General features: G+C 36.3%; 1 protein-coding gene and 1 pseudogene across 2 annotated transcripts in view; one reads left to right on the forward strand and one right to left on the reverse strand.

Annotated features, from left to right (window-relative positions):
• Nucleotides 1–2924: 2924 nt before the first annotated feature.
• LOC101719668 (uncharacterized) overlaps nt 2925–15519 on the reverse strand; it is a 31808-nt gene continuing 19213 nt past the window's right edge. For both annotated transcript variants that reach the window (XM_013070254.3, XM_087206745.1), the window contains exons 2-4: nt 6543–6669; nt 6279–6339; nt 2925–4638 (exon numbers count right to left, since the gene is read on the reverse strand). In XM_013070254.3, coding sequence (XP_012925708.1) covers nt 3666–4638; nt 6279–6339; nt 6543–6669 — 1161 coding nt within the window. In that variant the 3' untranslated portion in view covers nt 2925–3665. The remainder of the gene's footprint in view (nt 4639–6278; nt 6340–6542; nt 6670–15519) is intronic.
• Nucleotides 7198–7873, forward strand: LOC110348059 (large ribosomal subunit protein eL21 pseudogene; annotated as a pseudogene).

The raw sequence follows: 15519 nt of genomic DNA on the forward strand, positions 1-15519 counted from the left end.
GGAATGTGAAGCAGTCCTCCTGTCTCAGCCTCCCAAGTACTGGAATTACAGGTATGTGTAATTATTTTTTGCAGAACCTCTATAATGATTTTCACAGTGATTGAACAAATACACATTTGTTCCTGTTACTTGCATCTTCACCAGAATTTGTTGTTTTCTGAGTTCTTATGATAGCTGTTTTTCTTAAGATGTTTCAATTTGCACTTCTCTAAAGGCCAAAGATTCTGAACATTTTCTTAATTATTTATTGGCAATTTGTACTTCTGAGAATTGTGTATTCATTTCAATAGCCCATTTTTCAAGTGGAGCTTTTATTTTTGGGTGCCTAATTTTTTAGTTCTTTGTATATTATTCTAGATATTAGTCCTGCTCTGAGTAGATCACAAAATTTTATCCTATTCTATCGGCTTTTCCTTACTGTTGTTTCCATTGCCTTAGAGAAGTTTGTAAATTTAATATAACCCCATTTGTTCATTGGGTTATCCCATCTTATTTTCTAACAAAAATAACAGTAACAGCATTGAAAAACTAAATTTTCATGTCTCTGTATTCAGAACATGGAACGCCAGGCTTATTCATGCTTTCCTTTTGTGTTTTTAGTCTTTGATGCAGGCAAAAGTGTGCTTTACAAATATTACCACAAAAAGAATATTTCCTGAGCAATGCAATTTTGGCTTGCAATAGTGATGCTTTCTCTGCCATCTAGGGTTCATCTTCTAAAGTTAAATTTATTTGTCTCCTTAAAGTTAAAATACAGATGTAAAAGAAACTGTTATATAGTTTTCTAAGGCATCTCTATCTGGGTGCCCAGGCTGGTTTCAAACTGACGATCATCTTGTTTCTGCCTCTCCTGATCCTGAGAATGAAGCAATGCACATCACACCGGGCTCGCTCTGTTATATATTAAGAGTGAGAAGGACAAATGATGCATAGTAATTTGCAGTAATTTTGATACTGGGGAGTAAATCCAGCAATTCTAAGGTAGTGAGCTACATTACCAGAACCTTTACATGTTTTGGTTTTCTTTTTTTTTTTGAGCTTTATTTCCTTCCTTCCTTCCTTCCTTCCTTCCTTCCTTCCTTCCTTCCTTTCTTTTTTTTGTACCAGGGATCAAACTCGGGACCTTGCACTTACAAGGCAGGCACCGGAACCACTGAGCTACATCCCTAGCCCCCTTCACCTGTATGTTGGCCTAGGCCTCAGTAAGTTGATGAGGCTGCTCTCAACCTTCCTTCCCTCCCACCTCTGCCTCCTAAATGGGTGGAATTACAGGCAAGCATACTGGGAAGAGCAACATTTGGTGCTAAGATGATGCAAAAGCAAATGTGCTCAAGATAAATTGTCTTTTTTTTTCAACATTCCATCACTGGCTAGAATAGGAACAGCAATATACACTGTATATCTTAGTGGTGATGGTAAGAATCCAAAGGATACAACAATGAAGTTTGCCACATGTTTCAGGGTATAAAAATTGATACTTTATTCTGTAGTGTATTATACTTAATGAATTAAATCAAATATTTCATATAGTACTGTAAAATAATAAATAAATAAAAGTAATAATTTTAAATACTACCCAACTATGTTTTTAGTAATTTACATGTGTGAGTAATTTACATGTGTGAACATAATTAAGCAAGGCTAGGACAAGCTATAATGTTAAGGGTATTTAATGAATTGCTTACGTATGTTTTCATGTTACTATAAATTTATAACAATGTAATCTCATGAGAAATTGATCAGCATCTGCATTCATGAAGAAAACTATCCAAAACATTTTATATAATACTCAAATCTTTGAAAGAAAGGCAAAGTGGGCTGCAGATTTAACTCAGTAGTTCCGGTGCCTGCCTTGCAAGCACAAGGTCCCGAGTTCAATCTCTGGTACCAAAAAAAAAAAAGAGGGCCGGGGATTTAGCTCAGTGGTTCCACCACCTGCCTCGCAAGCGCAAGGACCCAAGTTCTATCCCAGGTACCAAAAAAAAAACAACCCATAACAAAAAAGACAGGCAAAGTACAAGTTAAGGAGATCAATTTAGCCTCACACCCACAACTTTCTCAAGTCTATGTGTTTAACTTCAAACATCACACTGTGGTCTTTATGGACAATGAAAAATAATGGCTTTGTATAAATTTATCTCTAAAATGGTAAAATACAACATGATCAGAAGTTAGTAAAGTTCTTTTTACCAAACTGACTGATCCTTCTCATAAGTTAGGATTTCCTTCATGCCATTATTTCAGCTTCTTAGGCAAAAACAATAATGATCACCAAAGATAAAATGACATTTCACAGCATTTGAGGATAAAGGCATCTACCTCATTAGATCCAATAGCAAATATTCTCCCCAAAACAGTTCCCGTGCTGACAACATTCCTTTAAAAATGTTGCTGCTGACAAATCACACCATCATTTATACTTTTTGGACAGATATAATACTATAATCTATCATATCCTATTCAAGAAAAGTTACAATCCTGCTTGACTATGACAATGGGAACTTATAGCAGTATATGGTTTATTTTCTGACATGTCTGAGGGAAAAATTACTACAAAATAAAAGAGGTTGCAATATAAGCATGAAAAGTAAAATTTTGATGGTTAAGAAAATCCTAAAAATTTATGCACATGAAAATAGTGGCTCTGGTATCAAATAAAAAATTGGCAAAATTATGTACTCAATTAATCTACAGTTATGTTGGGATATATGCAGTATCCCCTTAGGATAAGGAAAGCATAAAATTTACTAAGCTACACATTGTTGGAAACCAAATGAACTTTATCTGTTGGTGGTGGTGGGGTTTTTTTTTTTGTGCTACTGGGGATTGAACTCAGGACCTTGCACTTGGGAGGCAGGCAGGGCACCAGTGAGCTAAATCCCCAGCAGCAATTGAACTTTATAAAAAACTCATGTTCACAAATCTCTAAAAACATATATTTTAATATAAAATACAGCATTCAATTCAGTAATATTTTTTGTTATACAGATGATGGAGTATATGCATCTAGAATTTAAATATAAGCTAGTGGAAAAACATGAATAATTATCGGAAAAAATTTTAGTTGTCATTACCTCCCAATTTGTAAAATAAACACACAAAAACCCTCCAACAAAAACTATATAAATACTAAACCTACTGGCCAGTAAATAATACATTTCATCTATGGGTTGAATATACCCTAAAATAAAGAAGAAAAAAGTGATTATATAATTTGATTAAAAGGAACTACATATCAAGCTCTGAGAGTATTGCTTACAGCAGCATATCAGCTCCATATTCATTTTCTTTTTTTTTGGTACTGGGGATCGAACTCAGGACCTTGTGCCTGCACAGCAGGCACAGGAACCACTGAGCTAAATCCCCAGCCCTCCATATTTATTTTTAACAAAAACTCTACAGATACATAATTCAGAGATTTACATAGTAAGTGAGTTACTGAAAAGCACTATAGAATATCTCTTTCTGGTGTGTATTTTCTGGGGCACTCTACACAAATATTTGACATCAAGCTTTTCATATTACTTTGTTTCTACAGGCAACAATACATGAGACACTTTCACAGGATTTGCAAAATATGCTTACATACATATGGCTTCTCCACAGCGTGACTTGTTTCATGTTTTCAAAAATATTTTTGGGTTCTGAATGATTTTCCACATTACTTATACACATAGTTTTCTCCCGGTGTGAGTTCTTTCATGTGTTTTACAATACTTGCTTGTACTGAATGCTTTCCCACATTGTTTACATGTATAGGGTTTTTCCCCAGTGTGAGTCCTTTCATGTATTTGACGATACTTGTTTGTACTGAAAGCCTTCCCACACTGTTTACATATATAGGGTTTTTCCCCAGTATGATTTCTTTCATGTATTTGACAATACTTGTTTGTACTGAATGCTTTCCCACATTTTTTACATACATAAGGCTTTTCCCCTTTGTGACCTTCTTCATGGGTTTGACAATGACTTTGTCTACTGAATGCTTTCCCACACTGCTTACATACAAAGGGTTTCTCCCCAGTGTGACTTCTTTCATGTCTATACAAGGAACTGCTAGTAATAAAAGCTCTTCCACATTGCTTACATACATAAGGTTTTTCCCCTTTATGAATTCTTTTATGTATTTGACAATAACTTTGTGTACTGAATGCTTTCCCACATTGCTCACATGCATAGGGTTTCACCCCTGTGTGAATTCTTTTATGTCTACTCAATGAACCTCTAGCAGTAAAGGCTTTCCCACATTGCTCACATGCATAGGGTTTCTCCCTAGTATGAATTCTTTCATGTCTTTGGTAAAGACTGTGTGCACTAAAAGCTGCCCCACATTGCTTACATACAAAAAGTCTCCTATCCCCAGTGTGAGCTCTTTCATGTCTTTGACAGTGACCTTGTGTGGCTAAAGCTTTCCCACATTGCTTACATACATAGGGTTTACCCCCAGTGTGCCTTCTTTCATGTATTTGACAAAGACTGTGTGTACGGAAAATTTTCTCACAATGCTTACATACAAAGGTCTTCTTCTCGGTGTGACTTCTTCTATGTGTCTGATGACTGTGTGTTCTGAATACTTTCTTGTATTCATCATGTTGGCTCCAAGCTTTGTATCGACAGCTTTTCTCTACCTCTTCATTTCTGTGAATACAAATAAATGAACCAATCACAGTAAAAGGGTCTCACTATAACTGACTGACCAGAAGTACTGGTTTGAAGCCTCCTAAGAATTTCTGACAACGAACTGACTGAATGTGCTGGAGGACGCCTTGAACAGGGCTATTACTGGGCCCAGGATGGAGCTCAGAGGCACAGCGCCTGCCTGGCAAGTGTGAGGCCCTGAGTTCAATTCCCGGTACCAAAGAAGAAAAGAAAAGAAAAGAAAAGATCTATTACCAAAAAAATGGTGCTTCTTTGGGTTTGTTACAATTGGTATATGTCTGCAACACATGATGTTTACTTTCATTTTGGGGAACTGGTACATATGTGTACCATATACTGATCAGTTTTGACCCTTTTCCCATCCATCTCCCCATTCTTTCCTTTGATCCTCTTACCCTTCTGCAAAAATTCAGTCTCCTTGATTTCTACCACCTTTATTTTACTCCTAAAGGTATATTTTGGGTTTGTCCCATAAGAGAAACCATCTGATATTTAACTGTGTGCCAAATATTTCATTGAACATTATGGGATAGAGGTCCTTCTACTTTGGGGAGGTGGGCAAATGACATCATTTCATTCTTTTTATTACTGAAAACATAGTACTTTACAGTGCTGGGAATTAAACCCAGGATCTTAGCACTGAATTACACCCCTTTCTTAAAAAAATCTTGTTGGAGAAAGGTTGTCATCAATCATTAAGTTGCCCTGACTGAGCTTCAAATTCTTATCCTCTTGCCTCAGGTTCCCAGTGTGCAGGGATTATGAGCATGCAGCTTCATGCTAAGAGTATCCTACATTTTCTTTATCCATGCATTTATTGATGGGCAGCTACAGAGCTAATTATTGGGAACCATGCTGCTTTAAGCATGAGTATACATGTATTACTATATGGTGATTTTAACTTTTGAGAATATACAAAAGAGAGGATCAAATGAAATTTCAATTTTTACCTTTTTGAGACATCTATATACTGATTTATAGTGTGGCTGTATGTTACATTTCCACCAACAATGAAGGAGTGCTTTCTAAGAATTTAAAAACATTAATGGACTCAATACTCAGGATTGAAAACAGCTATTATTAAACGCTAGCATTTGTTTGGGTTTTGAATACTGCTATAGTTTAGTAATTTTGTAAATACTGTTTCACATTTACATGAATACACAGCTGTCCTAAAAATGGATCCCCATGGAAAGACTACATTAATTTTTTTCATATACACCTATACCCAATACCAAAGTGTAGTTTCATATATTTTCATTATGTTGATCATGGAAAAACACTTTTTATACTGATATATCAGATAGTGTCACTTGATGCATATCAGTACTACTTCAGTTTCAAATATAGGAATATTTCAGATACTCAATTGTCAAATTATATAACTGAACCTGTATACATCTTTGGAATGTGAGATTAAATAAATTTGAACATGGCCTCATTTGTACAGTTGTGTGGTTTTAGTATTTCTGCTTACAGCCTGACTCTTGAGGAACATTCTATTTTCTTTTTGGGGGGTACCAGGGATCGAACTCAGGACCCTTGTGCTGGCTAGGCAGGGATGGTGCCACTGAGCTAAATCCTGGCCCACATTCTATTTTCTTGTGAAAGCAAATTACCTTAGATTTCTCCATAAATTTTTGTACTCTTCTTCATTTTGTTGGTTCTCCCAGTTTCCTCCTGAATTGTAGACACAGAAATATACAGAATTAATATATTTTTACATAAAAATTAGATCCCAGTTATAATGTGACCAAGTGAAATGGTATAATGTGACCATGCCTGGGATATTGATCAAAATATTTTTACATTCTTATAATCAAAACACATTAACGTCCAATAAAAAAATATTCTCTTTATAATTTAGAATATGTCATCCTTACCTATAGCAGCCATGTTCCTAAAGGTTTCCCGCATCACATCTCTGTACAGCTGCTTTTGGGATGCGTTTAGCAAAGCCCACTCCTCCATGGTGAAGGTCACGGTCACATCCTCAAAGGTCACTGCCTCCTAAATGATCACACATACACAGTATTTTCAGGAAGAAAGTTGAGACTCACAGTCTGGAACACCTCAACTCCACTCAGAAAAAGCTGAACTGAGGCTGAATCACATATCTGTATATATATTCTCATACATATATATTCTTTTTTGATTTTTGAGACAGATCTCACTATGCATCTCAGGCTGGCTTTGAACTTAGAATGAAACCCAGGCTGGCCTCAGTCACAGCAATCCACCTGCCTCAGCCTCCCAAATCCTAGGACTACAGGTGTGCACCAGGTCATGTGGCTTGAATCATTGAAACATTAACTTCACGTCGTGGCCATCAAACTTGTACACTCCATCCACATGCACATTTTCTCTCACAGCAATTCTGATGCTAGATTGCAACTTACTGCTAATGAAACAGCAGAATATGAGCACTGCTTCTCCTGCTGGTCAAACCAGTTGTATCTTTGCACTGTCCCTAGAGCACAGCTCACTGAGGGACCCTACGAGATTACCATCCAAAAAACACTGAAGTAGATGACCATTAATGAACTGCTTCTATAGACCATAGGTAGTATCTTTTGTCAAACATTACTAGTCATGAAATTCAGTCCTCTTTTTGTTAGTATATTAACAGCACTTTGAATCTGCTTTCATAGAAAAAACTTTGTCTTTCAGCCAGAATCGCCATCTTCCAGTAATTTGCCAAAATGATGAACACAAAGGGAAAGACGAGGGTAACCTGGTATATGTTCTCTAGGGCTTTTAGAAAACATAGGGTTTTTCCTTTGGCCACATACATGTGAACCTACAAAGAAGGTGATATTGTAGACATCAAGGGAATGGGTACTGTTCAGAAAGGAATGCCACCCAAATGTTACCATGGCAAAACTGGAAGAGTCTACAATGTTACCCAGCATGCTGCTGGCATTGTTGTAAACAAGCAGGTTAAGGGCAAGGTACTTGCCAAGAGGATTAATGTGCGTATTGAGCATATTAAACACTCAAAGAGTCGAGACAGCTCCCTGAAACAGGTCAAGGAAAATGATCAGAAAAAGGAAGCCAAAGAGAAAGGTGCCTGGGTCCAACTGAGCGCCAGCCTGCCCCACCTAGAGAAGCACACTTTGTGAGAACCAGTGGGAAAGAGCCTGAGCTGTTGGAACCAATTCCCTGTGAATTCATGGCAAAAGCTGGAGCTGGAGCTCTGCCCTGCAGCACCTAATTAGGGGCTGAGTGCCCTAAGCCCTACTTAAAAATAAAATATCATCCTGTGTTGTAAGGATGGTTTTCTTAATTAAACAGGTGTGTGGTGCCTTTATCTCAGAGAAACAAATACTTGGAGCAGATTCTCATTATACCCAGTTAATTGTGTCAGGTCTTTACTCTTCAGTGTTTTTCTTGCTGAAAGATGTGAGGTATTGTGCAGATGTATACCCAAATGACCAAATATTTATGAAGTATTTATATTGGCTTGAAGATCCTCTAAATCACCTTGGGGACAAGATGTATCAAAATAAATGGAAGTCGGTATATGCATTTCAGTTAAATTGTTTAAAGCACCCTTAAAAAAAAAAAGAAAAAAATTTAATTGAACATTAAGATTTATGAATAATTAAAAATACTAGTGGAAAACTAGTTTTATTGGAGGATGACTAAAGATAATTAAACTAGGTGAAGGATGGAATATTACCTTATGGCTCATAGCTCATACATTATCTTATAGTGAATGTTACCATTCACACAGATAAAAGAAATTCTAAGGTGGTGTAAGGTAGGGTTAGGAGACGAAGAATATGATCAAAATATATTAAATGCATTGAAAGCCAATATTTTACAGTTATTTGAGCACTAGTAATAAATGGAAAATTTCAAGAAAAACACTGAGTCACTTCAAAATCACACCTTTGGTTTCTCAAAAAAAAAAACAAAACAAAACCCGTGGGCCGGGGATTTAGCTCAGTGGTTCCACCACCTGCTTTGCAAGCGCAAGGATCCAAGTTCGATCCCTGGTACCAAAAAAAAAGAAGAAAAAAAAAAACCCTTAAAGCTGCTCAGTGCATTAAAAGTCTAACAGTGTTCAATAGCTTGTAAATAGTGTGATAGCTTACATAATGTACATGAGAGGAACTCCAAATTCATCATTGAAGACAATGTACTATTAGTACAGAAAATGACAAATAGATCACAAGGAAGAGGAGACAGTTTTCCATGGGTTCACATGTAAACAGAATACTGATTCATGATAGAGCTTGTGATATACAGCCTTGGAGGAAATCACAGTCCGTTTCACATATGACCAGGTAGGTACTTGGAAATCTGTAATGTATACTGCTCATTTCTATACAATAATAATGTTACATACTGAAATGGGAAAAAGAAACTTGAATGGTCTGAAAATTCAGTGAAATAATTTTAGATGTGAGAAAGTTTCCTTAGAACAAACTAAGATGCCATCCGAATATAAAGAGAAATTTAAAGCTATAAAAATCACAGGAGGGGGCCGGGGATTTAGCTCAGTGGTTTGCTGCCTGCTGCGCAAGCGCAAAGACCTGAGTTCGATCCCCTGGTACTAAAAAAAAAAAAAAAAAAAAAAAATCACGGGAGGTAAATGTGACAAGAAGACATTTGTAGAGTATGCAATATTCAGAATATGTGTAGAGAAGAAAGGTCAATAAACACAAATCTTAAAAATGACTAAAAGATTTCTAACCTGAGAGAAAACACCAAATATAAAATAAGATCCATGACACTGGAGGAGGAAATCGCCAAGGAAAACTGAAGTGTGGAAGAATACAAGTAAGTAGACTTATGTAAGAATAAAAGATCAATTGATATGCTCCACACTCATTTCCTGTACTTTAGAGTTTACCAAAATCTACAGTCCACTGACATTATTCCAATGTCCAAAGAACACATTGTGTTATTATTCCTGGAAACATGTTTGATTCTTTTACATCAACAAAAAGTAAACTTGAAAAAACCTGAACCACATGACCAACACAATGAATAATAAAGCACTTTGCCCCTCATTCACATAAGAGCACCTGTAAACAATAATCAGACCAAAAAACCCACCCCAAATGCTTTTATATGCAATTTCTATAATAATTTACTTATTAAAAATTCCAAGGTGGGAAACAAAAGAATACTGGCCAAAGAAAATCACACTTGCTAAATGTAGGAAATGTAGCCAAATTAGGAAAGTGGTCATGGAGAAGGCAGGAAAGGGAGGAGTCAAGCAGGATATCACCAGGATACTCTTAGCCACGGTCTGCATTGTTTTCATCAAATCTCACCAAAAATAATTTTAGAATGAAGTTTATTATAAAATACTTAAACACTAAATTGCCATTAGGAAAGTACATACTAATTTATGTCTAACTTCAAACATTGAAAGATGATACATAATTTAGCGAGTTCAAGGCCAGCGTGAACTACATCGAAAGTCACTAAAAACAAAACAAAACAAAAAACGGAGGAGAGGTCAGAAACCCAGAGAAATACAGCACAGACAACACAGCTGATCAACATCTAGACATCCTGCTTATGGTGCAAATTCTATGCCCATCTGCAAAGGAGTGGTTATTACAGTGACACTAGTGAAGATATGGTAGAAAAATACAAGAGGACAGGCAAAGACATCACCTAGGGCTCAGGCTAACCATGGAGGCTACTCAAGCAGGTAATACATGTGAGACACTAAAAAGGAAGCACTGTCTGAGAAGCCATTGTGGTTAACAGGAAACTCACAGTGAGAATCCTCTTCCACGGGTAGGTTATCTGCAGCTCCAGAGCGGTGAACCCCTATTTGTGATCACAGCATCTCCAAATGTGACCCAAATGGAAGGCATGCTGAGGATTAAATATTGTCATGGAAAAATTTAAAAATTAATTCACATACTTCTACTTTCCAGTTCAACAAGAATAATACAGAAGGGAACATTTCTATCAAAGCAAGAAAAAAGCAAACAAACTTAAAATCTACAAAACTTCTGTACTAAACCAATCTATTTTTTTTCCAAGCTGGGAAAACAAAGGAGGCCCACTGACAGAAACATAAATTACACTGACAGAAACCTAGGAGAACAGTGGTAGGTAAACTTTTGAACTCTTGTTGAACTGCTGAAGAATAAGAGAAGTTTGAAAGTTCAACTCTTGGCAGTTTTAGAAACCCTAAAGATCTAAGTTTTTATCTCCAGAAATACTGCTAGCTCATCACAGTGACAATTTGAAAAAATTATCTCATTTTTTGAGGGTGGGTGGGGAGAAAAAAACCATTTTGAAAATTCTGGGGTTTAATAAATTCTGGCTATAAAAGGAGTAGTTCCCCCTAATCCTGTACTAAGGGGAAGGTGTGGCAGCCTGTGAAGAACCCTATTTCAACCACTCCAAACTCAACGCTGAAAATGAAGCAGGATGTGATGTTGCCTTCTTGCTTATTATAGTAATTAAACATTCACATGTGAGCAAAAGAATAACAAGAAAAAGAAAACAAATGATTAGAGTGGAAGAGTAATTATGGCTCAGGAATAGGCAAAAATGAATTGAGGAAACACTTTCTGAAAAAGGTCAGTGAAGCACCTATGTAGTGACAGAGGCAACTCAATTAAACAGATAGATGTATAGGCAACTAAAGAAAAAGAACCAAAGGACAAGAGGAAAAGGCTGTGTGTATAAAATAACATCAGTAAAGATTTGACATGATCAAAAAGATAATATAGAAGTTATGTAAGTGCAAAGGAGAGTAACTGAAATAAATGCATTGTCATATTTTACCTGCATAACCAAGGAATTATCCTCAAACTGAAAAAAAATCAACAACGTACTTGATTGTTAGTTACTGATATTCAGAACAAGTAATGTAAGTTAATTGTACATCAGAAAGAAAGTACTTGTAATCTTACCAAAGTAAATGGCTATCTCTGAAACAATAGTTTTGTTTCAAAGTGGGTTTAGAGTTGTTATAAATGGACATTGCTAACAATGGAAAATCAGAAAAAAGTAAGATACTGTTCTGGAAATCGCAGAAAGAAATACACGGAGACACAGAATTTGGGTAAAATAGTAAAAGTTTTACTTGCAAGTAGGCGGGACCACCAGAAACCAGTCTGGTCAGTGTCCACGCTGAGTTCTTTGTTAGTCTCCTCTTTTATACCTGTGTTAGCCATTCTCTCATCCCTAGTGGTCTTTGGTGTGTAAATACAATTCCAGTTCCTATTTACAAGTCACAGACACAAGATAGGCACATATACATTGTAAATTTACCCAGGCATTGGAACTTTGTTAGGTTAAAACGTTACCTATAATGAAGTTACTGGTTAAAAAGCCAGATAACCATCATCTTAACAAGAGTTACAGGAAAAGCAAATCTATTTTTTTTTTTTTGGTTCCGGAGATCAAACTTGGGTCCTTGTGCTTGCGCAGCAGGCGACAAAACCACTGAGCTAAATCCTCAGCCCGGAAAAGCAAATCTTAAAGGAATACATTACTTATTTTGCTTCTACAACTACCTTAATATTCAGTCTACTGAGTTATCCAAAACTATTCCCTATCAGTGCAAGCTTACTGGATATCTTAAACGACAACAGAAAATGCAATCATATAAAATATCCCATAAAATAAAGAAGGAAAAACACTAGAAGGATTATATAAAAATCAGAACTAAAATAAAAACAAAAAATAAGCTATGTAAAAATACAAATATATTTTCTAAAATATGAGTTATTTTTAAAACAACTAAGAGAACAAATGAGAGCATAAATTAGGAAACAAGATTCAACTTTGAGTCCTCTATGAGAAAATATTTTTTACCTAAGAGAGAAGGATGTACTGTTCAAAATTTTAAATTTTATTTGAACACTGCAATTTATAAAATTATCACAGGATTCGATATCAAGTGTTCTCACTTCAAAAATTATAGTTTGTGAAATAATCTGTTTGCTGTTTTGTGATCTGACAATGTATAAGAGTTTGGCATCATGCATCAAATTATAAATGCACTCAATTTTTATTTCTCAGAAATGTATACAAATATTTTAAAAACATAACAAATAAGCCAAACATATAAAGCAAGATAAAATAGAAAGATATGCAAAAACATACAGTAATCTAGCATTGATTCAACAAAACATGCTGAGGCTATATTAATTTGATACCATTCAATCTAACTTGTAATTATGTACCAAGGATAAACAACAGGATTACTAATTGTAAATATTACACCACATGTAGCACACAGAGTGACAGAGAAACAATTTTACAAATAGTAGAAGTCTGTACTAGAAACTTAACAATGATATAATGATGAAACACAAGATAAAATCATAAAGAAAATATTTAAATTTAGATAGACACATATAAATAAGACTGTTCCATGTGTTTGAAAATTATACAATAAAGCTGCACATATATACAAAAAACTATAAATGTCAAAAATTTCTACAAATTTTAAATTTTTCTATAATGTGCACACAAAGCATTATTTTGTGGAAAACTAATTTATTAACATTTGCAGAAAAAAAATCAACATTTTTAATCACAATTTTTTTAAAAACAGAAATAACCCAAGTCCAGAGACAGTGGAATAAGAGTGAAGTGGCTGAAATACAATCTTCCCTTAAATCTTATGACCAATAGGTTGAGGCAAAAGCTCTCACAAATACTCTTTTCAACATAATATTAATGTTACATTATCCAAAATTATTAACTCCTATACAATTCCAAAATATTGAAACCAAATAACATTGTACTTGATGAGAATATGAAAGTACAAAGAGCATCCAAAAATCCATCTTGTGACCAACTTGGGAGTAGTTAGATGAAATCAGAGAGATGCACTGAGATTAACCATAGTTGAGTTTTTCACCACCATCATGATTCTATAGCTATCTATCTATCATCATCATCATCATTTGTCTATCTATGATAAATGCAAAACAAATAATTTACTTTTAAATTTTCCCTTGATTCTTTGGATGCAATCAATTCTCCACTCAGTTTTTAACTAAGAAAATCAGTCTTCTAGTTAAATCATGAAAATTAATTGAGATATTTGAGGTAACTTCTATTTTATACAAACAACTTGCTGCAAAAGAAGCAAAAGGGAAACAATTCAGTGAAGAAGTCTGCTTCACTGCCATTCACAAGGGAACCCCCAAAGAAGGTTAAACACATTAAGGAGCTTCCACATCACTCTAACTGTGCTCAAGCATCCCAGGGCAGTTCACTCCCAGGAGATCAGCTAGGGAAACAGAAAAAGCCAGGATTTTTTTTTTTTTTTTGTACTAGGGATTGAACTCAGGACCTTGCACTTGCCAGGCAGGTACAGTGCCACTGAGCCACATCCTCGGCCCCAGGAATTTAAAAAATCTCATTCAGCATCACTAAGTGTCTCACCCACTTTCCTGTCACTAGGATAAATACCTTATACCTACAACTTAAAGGTGGAAAAGTTTAGTTTGGTTCTCTGTTTCAGTCCCCGATCTGCTAATTCTTAGAGAGAAACAAGACAGCAGAATTGAATGGGGGATTAAAAAAAAAAGGTAATCAAAGTATGGAAGCCAGGAACCAGAGAAAGATGGGAGGAGATGCGGACCAGGATACTTTTCCATGCCATGCTTCTAGTTGCCCACCTCTAACAAGGTGAAACCTCCTAAAAGCACATTCAGATACTGAAGTCATGGACACATGAACCCACTAATGAGGAGAGGGCCCTCACAATCAAATCAACTTCCAAACTCATGAGACACTTGGAAGAAATTTTAAATATGAACTATAAGACCAGGTTGGTATTATATTGGAGAAAAAACAAACAAACAGGGCACCTCAACACAGCAAAGCCACACCCACAGAAATCTCTCACTTGAGTCATGAGTCTCCCTTCCACCCTCCTGCTCACTGCATAGTATGATGAGAAGCTGGGATGCAGGAACGGAGCTGGCAAAGGCAGGGCTCTGGTCATGGTAAATTATCTCACTGGGGCAGAATAGGGTGCTTAGTGGTAAAAGGAACCCTGCTCCACTGCTGGTGAGAGTACAGACTGGTGCATTTCCACAGTACAGACTGTGGAAATCTGTTGGGAGCAATGCTCCATAATTCTAGGGAAAAATTATTTGGTTAGCCTAGTTCTCTTGCCTACAGCCCAGCTACAGAATAACTCCAGTTTGGCCTTCGGTCACAACTGAGACTTCAGTGATCCAGTGATGCTGTGATTCTCCAGGACAAGAAACATCCTGGGAGCTGAAAACATCCTGGGAGAACAAACATCTGCTCAGTTCCTCGTTGTTCTTGGACTGTTAACATCTTGTTTACCCAGGATGTACTGAACTCTCTGCAAGCCTTTTGTTACACCTTGTTTATCCCAAAGTGAACTACTGAACTCTATATTTCACTTGTTATATTTGTTTCTCCCGATGTACTGAATAAAAGGTGCAGTAAGCTGCGGGCTTTTGTCTTTGCCGCCCTGAGCAGCACTGATCAGACCCAAAGCTCAGCTTCTTCTCAGTCTCATTTTTCTACCTTTCCTGTAATTCGCCATGTGCTGCCGTGGCTCACAGGAGACTAGGACTTACTGCAGAGGTTCTGGTAATGTCCCCTTCCCCTGTTCCCTACAGAAATCAGTGTGAAGATTCCTTAAAAGATTAGGATTAGAGGTCTCATTTGACCCAGGTATTCCCCTTTTGGATGTTTTCCTGAAAGAATTAAAAGTATCACACCACAGTGATATATGCACACCAATGTTCATAGTGATACGGTTTGTAATAGCTAAATCTTGGAAACAGCCCAAATGCCCATCAACCAATGAATGGATAAAAAAGATGTGGTTCTTTAATATAATTGAGTACTCCTCAGCCGTAAAGAAAGATAACC

This window comes from Heterocephalus glaber, unplaced genomic scaffold (genome assembly GCF_053883595.1).
Source record: "Heterocephalus glaber isolate CG9 unplaced genomic scaffold, H.glaber_assembly_v1.0 deba00000678, whole genome shotgun sequence".
Taxonomy (NCBI): domain Eukaryota; kingdom Metazoa; phylum Chordata; class Mammalia; order Rodentia; family Bathyergidae; genus Heterocephalus; species Heterocephalus glaber.